A 15,220-nucleotide genomic window follows, 5' to 3' on the forward strand; every position below is an offset into this window, starting at 1 on the left:
ATCTCAACCCTCATTGTTTGTCAGTGCTGGAAAGTCGCATTCCGGAAGAACCCTATGTGATGTTAGTCATTAGTGGGTCTGACCCTGGATATGTATCATATTTTCGTGGGGGATTGGAAACACCAATTACACTAAACCATCTTTACCACCTGTGCACTGAAGGCCTTTGCTTTCTTAGTCCAATGTTAGGAGTAAATTTTGGGGTCATGGGAGGCTGCATCACCTCTGCCTTCTCTGGTCACCTCTTCTGACTTGAGTCAAGCCACAAAAAGGCTGTTGCTTTGAGTTGCTATTAGGAGGTGATAACCACCAATGGCCAGAGGATGTATCCTTTAAACTGGGTACATTTTAAAATATATATTTCATATAGAGCTCTCAATTATCTTATTAGTATCATGGTTAGCCTTCACGACTCCCTTGACAAGATTGATGAAGTTCAACTTTAGACAAAACTAAGTGTCCATGTCCAGTGTAAATTCCCCTTTGTTTGAATCCCATTGATTTTTTTTCACTGCCATTATAGTTGGGTTTTTTTTAGTTCTATACATTACTGAATGCTCATCACAATAAGTGGACTCTAAATAGTCTTTTTCACTATTTCACCAAACCCAACTCCCTCCCCTCTGGGAAACATCCATTTGTTCTCTGTAGTTAAGAGTCTGTTTTCTGGTTTGTTTCTTTTTTTCTTTGTTCCTTGGTTTTGTTTTGTCTTCTTAAATTCTGCTTTCATGGGCCTGTCTTTTTTTTTAAACTTATTTATTTATTTTGAGAGAGAAAGAGAATGTGAGCAAGGGACGGGCAGAGAGAGAGGAAGAGAAAGAATCCCAAACAGGCTCTGCATTGTCAGCGCAGAGCCCGATGTGGAGCTTGAACCCATGAACCGTGAGATCATGACCTGAACCAAAATCAAGAGTCGGACTCTTAACTGACTGAGTCACCCAGGTGCCCCCAGGTGCCTGTCTTAACTTCTCTTTTGCTACAGGATTGACAGAGATCATTCTGGCCTGATTTCTAGGCTCAAAGTATCCAGGTTGCTCCTACAAATGCTAAAACGCATAAAGTGAATTTAACAAAAGCACTTGACACTGGCAATAAGGCTCAATTTGCTCCCGACTTCCAGGGCTTTGTAACCAGGCTCTGCCAGACTGAGGGATTCTTATAGAATGTGTTTGCAGGTGTATCCTAGACCCCTCACCACCACAAAAAAGTCATGTCCCCTGGACAGCAGCAGAGCTTTTAAATTAAAAAGGCTCTTACCTCTACTTTCAGAAGCTCCTACCAAATTTAGAGAGGATTTACAAAGATTATTTGACTACACACGCAACCTTCTCTTTACAGAGGAAACAAAAGACCAAAATTTCTCCTAAGCTCTCCTACAAATGGTCAGTTGAAGGCCGATATTTAGGGGCTTATAGAAGCCCAATTTATATTTTGTATTTAGAAAAAAGGTTTTGGTTAAGATGCTTTAGACAAACATTACAAAGGCATATAACTATTGGTTTCCATTTTAGTTAAAATTCTCCTTGTTATAAAGAAACAAAATTAGTTGAAAAGAAGGGGCAGTCACTTGATATTCAGGCCATAATCCAGGTCTTGAGGAATTAAGAATAATGGTCCTTATTTTACAGAACTCTACAAAACCAGGGGCGTCTGGGTGGTTCAGTCGGTTAAGCCTCCAACTTTGGCTCAGGTCATGATCTTGCAATTCATGGGTTTGAGCCTTGCATCGGGCTCTGTGATGACAGCTCAGAGCCTGGAGCCTGCTTCAGATTTTGTGTCTCCCTCTCTGTCTACCCCTCCCCTGCTCATGCTCTCTGTCTCTCTCTCTGTCTCTCTCTCTGTGTCTTTTTAATAAATAAATAAATAAATAAATAATAAATAAATAAACATTTAAAAAAAACCCCAAATCTCTACAAAACCAGAACTACAACTCCAAAAATGAGTGAAAGTCCACCTAATTCTACGGATCTCCAAACCTTGCTTATTCCTCTCATAATGTTGGTGAATATTAGGAAAGATTACAATATTGGAAGAAAAATGTTCTGTTCTTTAAAAAGAAAAAAGAGGTAAAATTTAAATAGCAATTACCCTGAAATCCTAGGAAAAAACTATTTTTATATTCTTTCTATCCCTTGAAATTATAAATCTTACCATGTCTTTGAAATGTAAACACAACCCACAATCTCCTGAGAATGAAGAACAAGAAAAAATAAAGAGGGAAAGTGGCCCTTTTAAAATACAAACTGTTGGGGCGCCTGGGTGGCGCAGTCGGTTAAGCGTCCGACTTCAGCCAGGTCACGATCTCGCGGTCCGGGAGTTCGAGCCCCGCGTCGGGCTCTGGGCTGATGGCTCAGAGCCTGGAACCTGTTTCTGATTCTGTGTCTCCCTCTCTCTCTGCCCCTCGCCCGTTCATGCTCTGTCTCTCTCTGTCCCAAAAATAAATAAATGTTGAAAAAAAAATTAAAAAAATAAATAAATAAAATACAAACTGTTGGCAGGACTCATGTGCCCAGACTCCAGCCCCTCTGATGACAGGCAGAGAAGATCCAAGGATCCTCCCTGGAGAAAAGTGAGACCCTTGCTCTGTGCTTTTGTGATACAAATTCTCTACCCCCCATCTTCACTAAGACCTAAGGGCCTTTTTACAACATGTAAACTCTAGGGGAAAGTTTATGTTAAAACAAATAAATAAACAAAACAATAGAGGGAAGTATTTAAAAATTGGGCCTGTCATGTCCTCTCCACAAATAGTAGTACAAACAAAATTAAGATTTTGTTTGTGTCTTGTCTGTGTAGTGTGTGTGTGTGTGTGTGTGTGTGTGTGTGTGTGTGTCCATGTTGTACATGTGAGATATTTTCCCTATCTCTGGACAGTACTGCTAAGACTAATTTGCAAAAGAGCTCTATTGAGTTAGTTTGAAGGCAAGTACTCGTAAGGACTGGGCATTCTAAAACTCAGAAAGGTAAAAACTCACCCAAACGTGTTTCAAGTTCACACGATCTGGGAACATATTCAGTAGTAAAGCGAATTTAAGGTTGCTGGTTTACTTATAAGGGGTATGGTTGTAGAGTTATCAGCTTTAAATAGAAAACTTTTATTCTGCTTGCGTTTACTAAAAACCAAATAAGATCACAGTATCACTGTTGCACGTGACCAGGAGAAAAAGAAACCTTAGAATAATTATTAATTTTTACCTAATGCCTCATGAAGTTTTAAGGTCAGTCTGAGTATAATTGTTTAAAACAAGTAAGTTAAACTGACCTAACTACGATAAACTAATGAGCAGAGATTTATCTGCTTTGTCTAAAGATATATTTCGGTCTTTAATAAACAGATTTCATGCTTTACAGAAAGATTGTATTATGAAAAAGCACATGTTTTTAAAAATTCCAAAATATATTCACTAATGTGCAAATCTAAAGAGTTTTGGTGTAACAGAGTTCAGAACTGCTTACTAGTTTTTACTGGAAATTAAGGTTTCTAAGCATTAAATATTCTAATAAATGCAATTAAGACTATTAATAAGGGAAACAACTCTGTATATGAAGACAATAAAACATATGTTTTTGTGAAGAGAAGGTATGAAGAATAAAAAGACATATTTGTTGAGGGAACAGAAACTTTTTTTTCCTAAAGTGAAACCATTTATTTCAAGACGAAACATTTAAAACAAAATCTGAGTATTAAAAAGAAAGTTCTGGGAAGTTTATAAAGAAAGAATCTTTGGGAAAAAAATTCTATGTGTGGCCAATACTGGCTAAGATTATGATAAATTTAAAGAAGTAAATGAGTTTTAACATCAAAAGTGCACTTTTGTAAAGGTTTTGTTTTCTCTATAAAAAGTACAGAGTTGGCTTGAACTAATGGTCTGCTCCCCATAAGAAATTGTAATCAAAACTTGATCTTCTTATCTGCCTAAAAACCCATGATTCTGGATGCCGAAATAATTTCCTGTGTTTATCAATCTTGGATACCTAAGAAAACTGAGTGGGTCTGAATATCCAAGGAGTTACATTTTGGTCTCATAGCTATGTAGCCTTCTATATTTGCCTTGAATACCTTTTATTGTCAGGTTGGTGAAAAGGATATTTAAACATTGTTTCTTAATGATTTATGATCCTATTCAAACATTCAAACCTTTTCAAATTTTTGACACTTGAACATCTCAGAGATTTTGTGAGCAATTGAACTAATGAGGCTACTTGGTACATTTACTTACATGGGAAGCATTCATTGCCAAATAAGTGATATGAAAACCTCTTAGATTATGTTTATGTAGATATGTTACTAAAATTGTGTCATAAAATTATATGAAACTCCTACAAATCTTATATCTTCATATGATATTATCTGGAAGTTCTGTGTGTCACAGAAAGATCCAGATTTCCATGCCGGCTGCATTGGCAGGAACTCCGCAGATCTCTAAGCATGGCCATTTTTACCTCTTTTTTTAGACAGTGATACTTGCACTCAGATGCCTCGTTACATGAGGCATGTGCTTCACTTTCAAGGAGATTCAGGGAAAAACTGCGAAGACAGGTTTCTAATAACTTCTAGACCTGAAATCTGAATGAAGTAAAGGTTTCCAGAACTAGTGGAAAAACCAGATTCAAACAGAACCAAAATTAATAACGACTTGCAAAAGATCATTATACTCTTTATGGCTTTTTGTATGAAACATTAGTGCTTTTTTTTAAATGTTGTGTTTTTGCAGATTCAAGGAAACTTTGTCTCTTAAGCTAACTGACTGACAGCGATTTGATAAAATATACCTTTGTGAACAAATTCAAGTATTTATCTTTTCTCCTTATCTGAACCCTCCAGAGTTCAGAAACTCTCAGTCAGTATTCATATATTTTCTAGCAATCTATTTGAATCTATTGAATCTATTTTTCAATAAGAATCTGTTCTCTTTATGACAGGACACAATGGGAAACACTGCGTATATTACCACGCTCGGACTGGAAGGTCATATTTGGGAATGACGTGCTCAGATGTGACCCGACAGCCTTAAAGAACTCAGGGTGATTTCATGGACACAATAAAGCCCCTTGGAAATACCAGACTGATAGCTTGCTTACAGAGTTCCCAGCAGCCTTACCAGGTGAGTAAAGAAGGTCACTTCCTCACAGGTGCAGGAACCCCGGGATGTTTGGGGGGCCTTGAGAAGAGAGGAATTCACCCAAATCTATACGTATTACAGGCAAAGTCTAAAGGCAAGTAATTGGTTTGGCTCCTGGCCTCAAGAGGCTGTTAAACTTCATCTGGAGACTTTTTATGAAAACTTCTAGCAAAGCAGGTTGAAAGAGTCAACTGCAATTCTTGTTGTACTTATGGAAATAGTCAGGCCAAGTTTTATGGGAAATGACTTATTTTGCAAACAAGTTAGTGTTAATTTCATTATCTTTGGTCAAAGAAGTGATTATAGTGAGAAAATATGTTTCAATAACACATCTTCGTACATTTTAGATTTTATTACTATTCATTATATAACAGATTAGGTCCTGATTTCTTCTAGTGTCTTCCACCACCAGCTACAACGTTCCAAATCGACATTCTGAGGTTTCTCCCACCTTTCTGACTTGGAATCCTTTGAGAACTAAAACTGCCCTTCCCCTGAAGTTCTGCTGAATGTAAACCACTTACCTAAACCTAGAGAAATCCACAAGAACTCACAACCTACACAATCTTTGTGCCTATCGCTCAGCAGGCCAAGCAGAGATCACCAGAGACATTTGAACTACAAACCCAGGGGACCTGTCTGACTGCACAGCCTGCCTTCACTCTATCTGAGATGCTTCGAGTCCAACATCTAAAAGTCTGCTCCACTGGCTGCCCTCACAACTTGGAAACTGGCTGAACGTTTGATCCAATCATGAACCATTGGGTTCCTCTTGTTTCCATAGAAAAGCTTCTTGTTTCTTACCTGATTACTTGGACCACAGACCTAACGTTGTGAAACCACCCGCATCACTGCCTTCTGGAATGAGTTTGCCTAAGCTGACCTATCATCCGGATGAATAGACCAGTTCAGTTGGAAGAAACACGTACCAGCTGAACTGTTAATGTGTGCAACTGCAGAGAAGCTTACATTTAAATTTGATCTGAGTAACCCATCTCTCTGGCAGGACTGACATTTGTGCACCAAACATTTACTGGTTCCTTCCCTTTGAAGTCTCAGTCCCCTACCCCCTTCTGCTTAATTCGGGATGACATTTGTATCTCTTTTGCCTGACTGACACGTCTGTGTGGACTCCTTGCACGTATGCTATTAGATTTGATTTTCTCTTGTTAATCTGTCTCATGTCAGTTTGAGTCTTAGTCCAGCCAGAAGGACCTTGAAGGGGACAGGGATTCTTGCTCCCCTTCCCTCCTGGGGCTGGCCCGCCACGCCCTCTCCTACTCCTCTGGCAAAGCCCTGGACTGCTCCACCTCCAAGCCCCCCACCCCTGCAAGGCCTTCTGAGGGTGGCAGGTGGCAGGGAGAAGACCCCATGGCCTTTGTCTACGGAAGACTAGAGTGGTGGAGGCAGGTGGAGAGGGATCCCTGGGCTCAGGGACCATGTGTTGGGACAGATTGACTTTAGGGGTAAAGATGACAAGAAATGGCATTTGGAGCACATCTGAGGTGCTAACAGGGTGGACAGTTCTACAAGGCTCCAACAGCCATTAAAGTGGAGAACTGGGCTGGAAGATGGGGGGGGAGGCAGGAAGTAGGTGCGCACAGACTGGAGGTGGTGCTAGAGTGGGGGGTGGGGGGGACAGGCAGGGACCCTCCCCAGAGAGCAGATCATCAGAGTCAGACTCTAGGGGATGCTGAGTTGAGGGGCCAGAGCAAGGAGTGGGGCCACCTCATCACGTCAGCCATAAGCTCCGAACCGTTGCCGCTGCTTTGCACCAAATTAATGAAATTAGGAAGTAACTGAAGAAAAAATTGAGGGGAAGTAGATGAGAGAAAACAAAAAAGGATAATTTAGAAGAAGAGAAGGTAGGTTGCCTCTGTGCTCAGTTCAAGTCTCTGGAAGGCAGCTGGCATTTGCTGAGCACCAGGGAGACAAGCCAGGCAGGCAGGACATGCGGCTGCTCCCGGTTGTGATCCTTCTCGTCGTCCAAGGTGAGTAAGGCAGGGGCTTACTAAGTACCTGCAGGATCAGGATGGGACACAGATAGGGTCTGTCCTGAGAGAGATGGCAGGGCCTTTCATATCCAGACACTTACGTATTTATAAAACTTTTTAAGTTTTGTTACTTGAAAGGTACAGAGTTAAATGTTAGGGGAAGGAAATAACGCGTACAGTGTCTGCTTTCTAGGCACAGTTTCCCAATCCTGGCAGAGAGAAGGATAGACAGATGACAGATGGATGGATAGACACATGATACACACACACATACACACACACACACACACACACACACACGCACGCACACATACCTAAATGCATGCGTTCCTGAGGAACTTTAAAGAAGCACAGATGCTCAAGCCCCAGTTGAGACCCACTCAGTCAAGGTGAACTTCAGGCAACTGGATCATTTAAAAACTTACACATCTGGTCTTGACTTGAAGCTTGAGCCAGAATCCTCTTCTGAAGACCTCAGACAACAGGGAGGAAGGCAGGCAGCAAAACCAGGGTGACAGGCTCTCTGGAGAGTTGCTCATCCCCACACACCAGCCTGGCTGGGTCTCTTCTCTGGATGATCTAAAGACAGATCATCATCTAGTGTCATTAGCACAACACCTGTGACAGGGACAAATGGCTCTGGTTGTACCAGGAGCGACGAGATGGTCTGCAGAACCAGACAAACCATAGAAAAGACACTGTTGGAGATGAGACTTAAGGGATGAATACAAGGGTTTGCTTCCTTCAAACAGAGAAGAAAGCACATTCTAGGCAGAGGGAACAGCTTGCATTAAATTATAGAGACACAGAAGAACAAGGTGTATAGGTAAAAAAAAAAAAAACACACACACACAAGCAATCACCTGTCGAGTGAGTGTGTTTGGTATGTGTGTGTGTGTGCGTGTGTGTTTACTTCTGTGCCATTGTGTCGATTCAGAGGCTGAGGGTTTGTAGGTGTGCGGAGTTTACAGTATCGAGGCATAGATGGGGAGGGGGCCACACTGTCTCACCAGCTCTGGGATTCAGAAATACACCTGTGGCTGCAGTGTGCGCTCTGTGCTGCTGGGAGAGGTGCTGCTTGAGGTCGGGCAGGGGACGGTGGTCAGTAGGATGGTGAGTGTGCAGAGAGCCCTGTATTGGTTAGGAGAGTTAGGAGCCTCAAGGGGGATTCACAAGAGGGGTGACAGAAAAGAAATCCTGCAGGGGATGAAGGGACAGGAGGGATGTGGCAATTAGACAGAGGGCAGAGGCTCCTGGCTGGTCTTCAGGGCAGGGCCAGAAGCCCCAGCGGCGCCCGGGTCAGCTCTGGGCTCAAGGAAGGATAAGATGCATGTTGGGTTTCTGTTTTCTAGGCCACTTCTCCACCTGCGTGCAGAGAATGGTGAGAGGCACGGCAATGGGCACACTGACCGTGCACTGTACATATGGGCGGGGTTGGGAATCCTACAAGAAATGGTGGTGTCGTGGGTACGAGTGGGATTCCTGCAAAATCCTTGTTAAAAGCACCGGGTCAGAGCAACTGGTGAAGAAGGGCCGAGCATCCATCCAGGACAATCATAGCCAGCGCATATTCACCGTGACATTGGAGGATCTCTGGTATGACGATGCAGACACCTACTGGTGTGGGATTGAGAAAGCTGGCAATGACCTGGGGTACAAAGTATACGTGGATGTTGACCCAGGTAGGTACTACCCTTCCTGTGCTCTGGGACCCTGAGTCCCACCCCCAAAGGAGTCAGGACTATTTCTCTGTCTTCCCCGATGGATGAAGGGGAGTCTCGAAACTCACCTACGACTATGCCTGCCGCTGAAAATTTCTCACGCGGTGGCAAACTCGTGTTCCTCTGGAAATATGTATTCATATTTGGGATAAGAAACCAAAGAGATGCAAGAGAAAGCCAACTTGGCTGAGCAGTGGCACTAAGACAGAAAGGTTCTGCACCCCTGGGGGTGGGGTGTGGAGACCATGGGAGCCACCTGTGACACTCACAACCATGCTCTGCTCTCTGTGTTTAGCTCCTGATCCAACAGACTCTCCCAAGCCTGTAGCAAGAACACCAGCCGGTCCAGCTTCCTCTCCTCCTTTTACCCAGGGCATCAACAGCAGCCAGCCTATTGTTCTGATCAACCCCCACAGCAGGTGAGCACAGCTGAACCCACAGACTTTCCCACTGCTGCCCTGGGACAGCTCTCCCCTGGGGCACTCTGACAGGGGCCCCCATTGGCCCTTCTGATGTTTCCTCTGCTGGGGAGAAACAGGTCTGCACTAGGCCCCCTCTTTGTACCTCTGAGTCCTTAAAGAGCTCCCCTCCCCACAAGAAACCTAAGCTAAGTTGTTCAGCTGGGCTGTAGGAGAGAAGCTTCTGGTCTCCTTCTGACCTGCCTCCCAACCCCCAAGCAGCCAAAACAGGCACAGGTGTTTTCAGCCTCAAGTTGCCAGAAGGGAAGGGCTCTGGATTAGCTCCCTGTGGCTGCTCGAGCAAATCACCACCACCCTGGTGGCTGAAGGCAAAACGATGTTATGATCTTAAAGTTCTAGACATCAAGGTCTGGGATGAGTCTCACTGGGCTAAACTCAAGGTGCTGGCAGGGCTGGCTCCTCCTGGAGGCTCTGAGGGAGAAGGGCTTCCTTGTCTTTTCCAGCTTCTGGAGGCCGCTGCACCCCTGGCTCGTGGTCTCTTCCATCAACCAGCAGGGGTGGTTGAGTCTTTCTCACCCTCATTACTCTGACACTGGCTCTCCTGTGTGCTTTCATTTATATAAAGACACTGGCGATTCCATAGGGTCCACCCAGATATCCCAGGATCACCTCCCCATCTCAGGGTCAGCTGGTTGGCAATCTTAAATCCATCTGCATCATTAATTCTCTTGCGCCAAGGAATCTAACACATTCAGAGGTCTGGGGATTAAGACATCTTTGAGGGGGAGTCATTCTGCCCACTGTCAAGGGCAGGTACCTGTTCCATGGATCCAGCTCTCTCCTCCCAAGTGCTTGGGAAATGCTGGGAAAGAGTGGGAAGCTGGCATTCCTGCTTTCTCACATTCCCAACATGGTAGAGAGGTTGGGCCATCAACCTGAAGCCTACCCCCTCAAAAGCATCCAAAGAACAATGAATTAACTCTTTCCTCAAAGGGCACATCCCTGACCCAGTTTCACTCCATCGGAGTTCAGGGTGAAGGTGCATTTTCTCCCAGATGCCCCTTCTATGGTCTACCTTCCAGTCCACTCCTTCTTCCCTCCCTTCTCAAGGACCAATTCCTTGTAGCTTTGTCCTGCTGGACAATGTGTATGAATGAGGTCAGGCACTTGTCTCATGCTTCACAACTGGCTTTTGTCCTGCTCATGACTATTTGGAGACCAGTTGTTCTGTGGAGTCAGGAGGGGAGGATGAGGGACTTTTAGGAGACTGAAGGGCACAGGTGGAAGCCTGTAGGTGGAGCGATGGGGCCGCAGCCACACAGGGATTGGAACTTGGGAACAGAGCACAGTGAGTTCAAGGATAATTTCAGGAAGTGCAAGGGAGCATGTCTTCTCTCTCAAGAAAACCCCCTGTGAAATGCACATGACAAATCTTGCTCAAGGCAGGCAGAAGGAGAGAACAAAGCCAGCCTGCATGGGGGCCCTGACACTGCTTGTGGGGGAGGGGATGAGGCAGAGGGTGAGGGCATCAGACTCTTGGATACTGATGGGGACTGCCAGGGGGACATATGTGAGCAAGGGCCCAATGGTCCACTAGACCATGTGTCCACTGTTCAGGGTGTATGAGATAGTGCACCTCCTATGTGCTACCAGATGGGGTTCAGAGTTGGGAGAGACCCCTCCCAAGAGAAGCCAGAAGGTATTCAGCCAGGCTGAATGGTAATATGAAATGTTATATGAGATGAGCTTGAGAGAGGGCAGAATTTATACAAGGTGGGACAGAAGTAGAATCAAATAGGCAAAGGGAAACCTTTGGTCCTGGCTGGCCTGCTGCTGAGGTGGAGGGGATTTGGGGGAGGCAGCCGACAAGCAGGATGAAATCAGGGTGCAGAGGTGCTGGAGCCCAGGCTAAGGCTGCTGGGAGGCCCCTGAATGCTTCGCCTTGGACAGCATGGCCGTGCCCTCAGAGGGGCTTTTGGGCAGGGACCGGGGCTGGCCTGTCCTCCAGGTCTGGGAGCGGGAGTGAGGGTGGACAGGAAGGGCCTGGAGCGGCCCCTGAAGAGGGACCCCACTCCTGTCAGCACGATCCCTACTCAGGGCCCTGCTACACAACCTTCACTTTGTGCTTTTGACCTTTGTGAAGTTGCCCCTGCTTGGGTCCTGCTGTGACTGTGATGTGGGGAGTCCGGGGGACTCCAGGGGAAGATACATCAGTCTGAACAGGAGAAACACAGCCCCCGCCCCCACCATGGACACCCCCGCACCCTCTGAGCTCTGGTCAGGGAAAGGGCAATGATTACATTTCCGAGACAGATGGGGGTCCCTGTTAGGTGAGGACTCCCCGCGTCCTGCTGTCAGAATTAAAGTCTGGCTCCCTCCCTGCTCTGAACAGGTCGGGAATCTTGGCCTTCAATGTAGCAGCAGAGAATCCTCCTGTGTGGATCCTCCTGGTACCTCCTTTCCTTGCCACCCTCAAGTGGCTCTGCCAAGGATAAATAACTATTACATCGCTCAGGACTCTGGCCAATGATGGGTTTTCCAATTCCAGACCAACCAGTAAGCATAAAACCTGGATTAAATCAACAAGTTCCAGAGTGTGTCCACAAGGACAAAGCCCCCGATGGGCCAGCTGCACAGAGGTCTGCCGATTCCACCTTCTGCTGCATCAGTGCCTCCAAGAAAGAATTCCTTGAACGTAAAAGATGGAAAACAGGGTTGGACCATCGCCCGACCCGCATCTGATCTGTTTGCCCTGTATATTCCCTATTAAAATCTTTGGCTTTCTTGCGCTCCCTGGAAATTATTTTGTTTGGACATTCTTTCAATATTTTATATGTGAGAGGACAACCCTTCCATTCTAGAGGGCGGGAAGTGACTCTAAATCCAATGCTAGAATCCGAATGTGTCTTAGAACTGGGTGGTTGTGAGTATAAATTTGTTGAAACTCATTGAAGTCACTCTTTCTCCCTCTGTAAGGAATCAATGTTTTGCAGGGAGGGGCTTTGAAACAATGCAAATATTCCTGTCCCCTTATCTACATCGGTGGCCTCCAAGCACAGGGGATTCACCCAGTCGTCACCAGAACAGTTCATTTCTGTTCCCCCATTTGTCCCTTGGCCTCACTGGTCCTTACGTGCAGGGGCTCCATGGACTGTTTGGACTTTTTCATCGAGATGGACAGATCTGTCCCCTTCTTGCCTGTGACGCTGCCCATCCCCCAGGCAGCTCACACCCACCATCACCCACTCCTGGGTTTGGCCTGATCTTTGGCCTTTCCATGCTCCCACACCCCTAACCTCCACCCCCCATCTCACCCCAGCTGAACAACGCAAACCCAGGATGCTGGGCTCTTTGTGTTTAACTTCCTCCCACTTACTCATCAAAAACTAACAACACAAAAACAGCCCTTTTCTTTTTAAATTTCAAAGTTATACATTTTCCTCTCAACCGTTTGGTTTTTCAGGGGTGTTTTTTTTTCTCTTTTACTTACATTTTTCCTGGGTTCTGTTCTTTTTTGTCTCTATATTTTGTTTTGAACCATTTTGGGGACTTATATCTCTTTTCTGAGCTCCTTCCTTGGAGAGGTCATGTTGTCTGTAATTTCTCTTAGACTGAGCCAAACTGGCCATCTGGACTCCTCCTCTGTGTCCTGGGGCCGTGGTGCTCATGAAGCAAGTTCTCCAGCTGCATTTTTTTTTAAATAATGTATTGTCAAGTTAGCTAACATACAGTGTATACAGTGTAGTCTTGGCTTCAGGAGTAGATTCCCATGATTCATCACTTACATACAACACTCAGTGTTCATCCCAACAAGTGCCCTCCTCAATGCCCATCTCCCATTTGCCCCAACCTCTAACCCTCACCCCCGTCAATCCTCAGTTTGTTCTCTGTATTTAAGAGTCTCCTAGGGTTTGCCTCCCTCTCTGTTTGTAATTGATTTTTCCTTCAATCCCCTATGGTCTTCTGTTAAGTTTCTCAAATTCCACATATGAGTGAAAACATGATATCTGTCTTTTTCTGACTGACTTATTTCACTCAGCATAATACCCTCCAGTTCCATCCACATTGTTGCAAATGGCAATATTTCATTCTTTTTCATTGCCGAGTCATATTCCATTGTATATACATACTACATCTTTATCTATCTATCAGTTAATGGATATTTTGGCTCTTTCCATAATTTGACTATTGCTGATAGTGCTGCTATAATAATTGTGGTACATATGCCCCTATGAATCAGTACTCCTGTATCCTTTGGATAAATTCCTAGTAGTGCTATTGCTGGGTCATAAAGTAATTCTATTTGTAATTTTTTGAGGAACGTCCACACTGCTTTCCAGAGTGGCTGCACCAGTTTGCATTCCCACCAACAGTGCAAAAAGTTTCCATTTCTCCACATCCTCGCCAACATCTGCTGTTTCCTGAATTGTTAATTTTAGCCACTCTGACCAGTGCGAGGTTGTATCTCATTGTGGTTTTGATTTGTATCAAAACATCATCACTGATGATGAGTGATGTTGAGCATCTTTTCATGTGTCTGTTGGCCAGCTGGATATCTTCTTTTTTTTTTTTTCCAATATATGAAATTTATTGTCAGATTGGTTTCCATACAACACCCAGTGCTTATCCCAAAAAGTGCCCTCCTCAATACCCATCACCCACCCTCCCCTCCCTCCCACCCCCCATCAACCCTCAGTTTGTTCTCAGTTTTTAAGAGTCTCTTATGCTTTGGCTCTCTCCCACTTTAACCTCCTTTTTTTTTTTTTCCTTCCCCTCCCCCATGGGTTTCTGTTAAGTTTCTCAGGATCCACATAAGAGTGAAAACCTATGGTATCTGTCTTTCTCAGTATGGCTTATTTCACTTAGCATAACACTCTCCAGTTCCATCCACATTGTGAATATCTTCTTTAGAAAAGTGTTTGTTCATGTCTTCCGCCCATTTCCTCACTGGATTATTTGTTTTTCATGTGTTGAGTTTGATAAGTTCTTTATAGATTTTTGATACTAACCCTTTATCTGATATGTTATTTGCAAATATCTTCTCCCATTCCACTGTTTGACTTTTAGTTTTGTTGATTGTTTCCTTTGCTGTGCAGAAGTTTTTATCTTGATGAGGTTCCAAAAGTTCATTTTTGCTTTTATTTCCCTTGCTGCTGGAGACATGTCCTGACATGTTTCCAGCTGCATTTTGCTGGTGCTGTGTTCCTCTCCTTGAGTCTGTCAGTGAGGAAAGGTGCTGGTCCATTTTCAACTAGAAGCTTCCTTTGAATGTGGTCAGGGCACTGCAGAGAGGGTTGGGTGGGCAGGGGGGTGTTCTACAGCAGCAGGTGACTTCTTGTGGGGAACACCTCCCACCAGTGCTGACAGCTCCAGCCCACATGATTCTGATTCACACCTCTGAAAAGGGCAATACCTCCAGGCCTAGGAGCCCATGCATGTTACCACGTGGGGAGTTGGCCCCAGGTTCCCACCATAGGGCTGTGTCTCCTAGGGCTGTATCTCCCAGGGGCCTCCCCCCAGCCCACTGTGCATCTGGCAGAGGCAGCATGTTCCTCTGAACTGTCCTGCCTGGGACTGGAACGTCCAGTTCTCTCTGCTTAGATCTTCTCTGGGGCACAAAACAGCAATCTGCCTGTCATGTCACAGATTCTGTGGTCAAGAATTCGGACAGAGTGCAGCAGGGATGGCCTGTCTCTGCTCCAAAAAGTCTGGGGCCTCAGCTGGGAAGACATAATGGCAGTGGAAGGGGGGGGGGACCTAAATGGCTGGGTGCTACTGTCATCTGGAAGCTTCTTTTCTGCGTGTCTAGAGCATGTGCCAGGTTGATCTCAATCTTGATAGTTGACCTGAGATCCTACAGGAGGCTTCTCCATGTGGACCTGGGTTCTGAGAAGGAGAGTGTCCAAAACAAACATTTCAAGAAATGGAGGATGGAGCTACAGGGTTCCTTTGGGCCTGGCCTC

At 45.0% G+C, this 15,220-nt stretch overlaps 1 protein-coding gene across 2 annotated transcripts; it reads left to right on the forward strand.

Moving 5' to 3' along the window:
* Positions 1-6,753: 6,753 nt before the first annotated feature.
* LOC112864693 (CMRF35-like molecule 1) lies at positions 6,754-12,045 on the forward strand. Of its 2 annotated transcripts, none has more exons than XM_086687956.1 (4): positions 6,754-7,114; positions 8,470-8,799; positions 9,134-9,257; positions 11,806-12,045. In XM_086687956.1, the coding sequence occupies exons 1-4, from the start codon at positions 7,075-7,077 to the stop codon at positions 11,948-11,950; spliced, it is 639 nt and encodes a 212-aa protein (XP_086544082.1). In that variant the 5' UTR covers positions 6,754-7,074; the 3' UTR covers positions 11,951-12,045. The 2 variants fall into 2 exon arrangements, with proteins under 2 accessions (XP_086544082.1, XP_025783520.2); XM_025927735.2 differs by having other exon boundaries at positions 6,765-7,114; positions 11,650-12,045.
* The last annotated feature ends 3,175 nt before the right edge of the window (positions 12,046-15,220 follow it).

The sequence above is a fragment of the Puma concolor genome, chromosome E1 (assembly GCF_028749965.1).
Source record: "Puma concolor isolate L17-30 chromosome E1, mPumCon1.1.hap2, whole genome shotgun sequence".
Classification (NCBI taxonomy): Eukaryota; Metazoa; Chordata; class Mammalia; order Carnivora; family Felidae; genus Puma; species Puma concolor.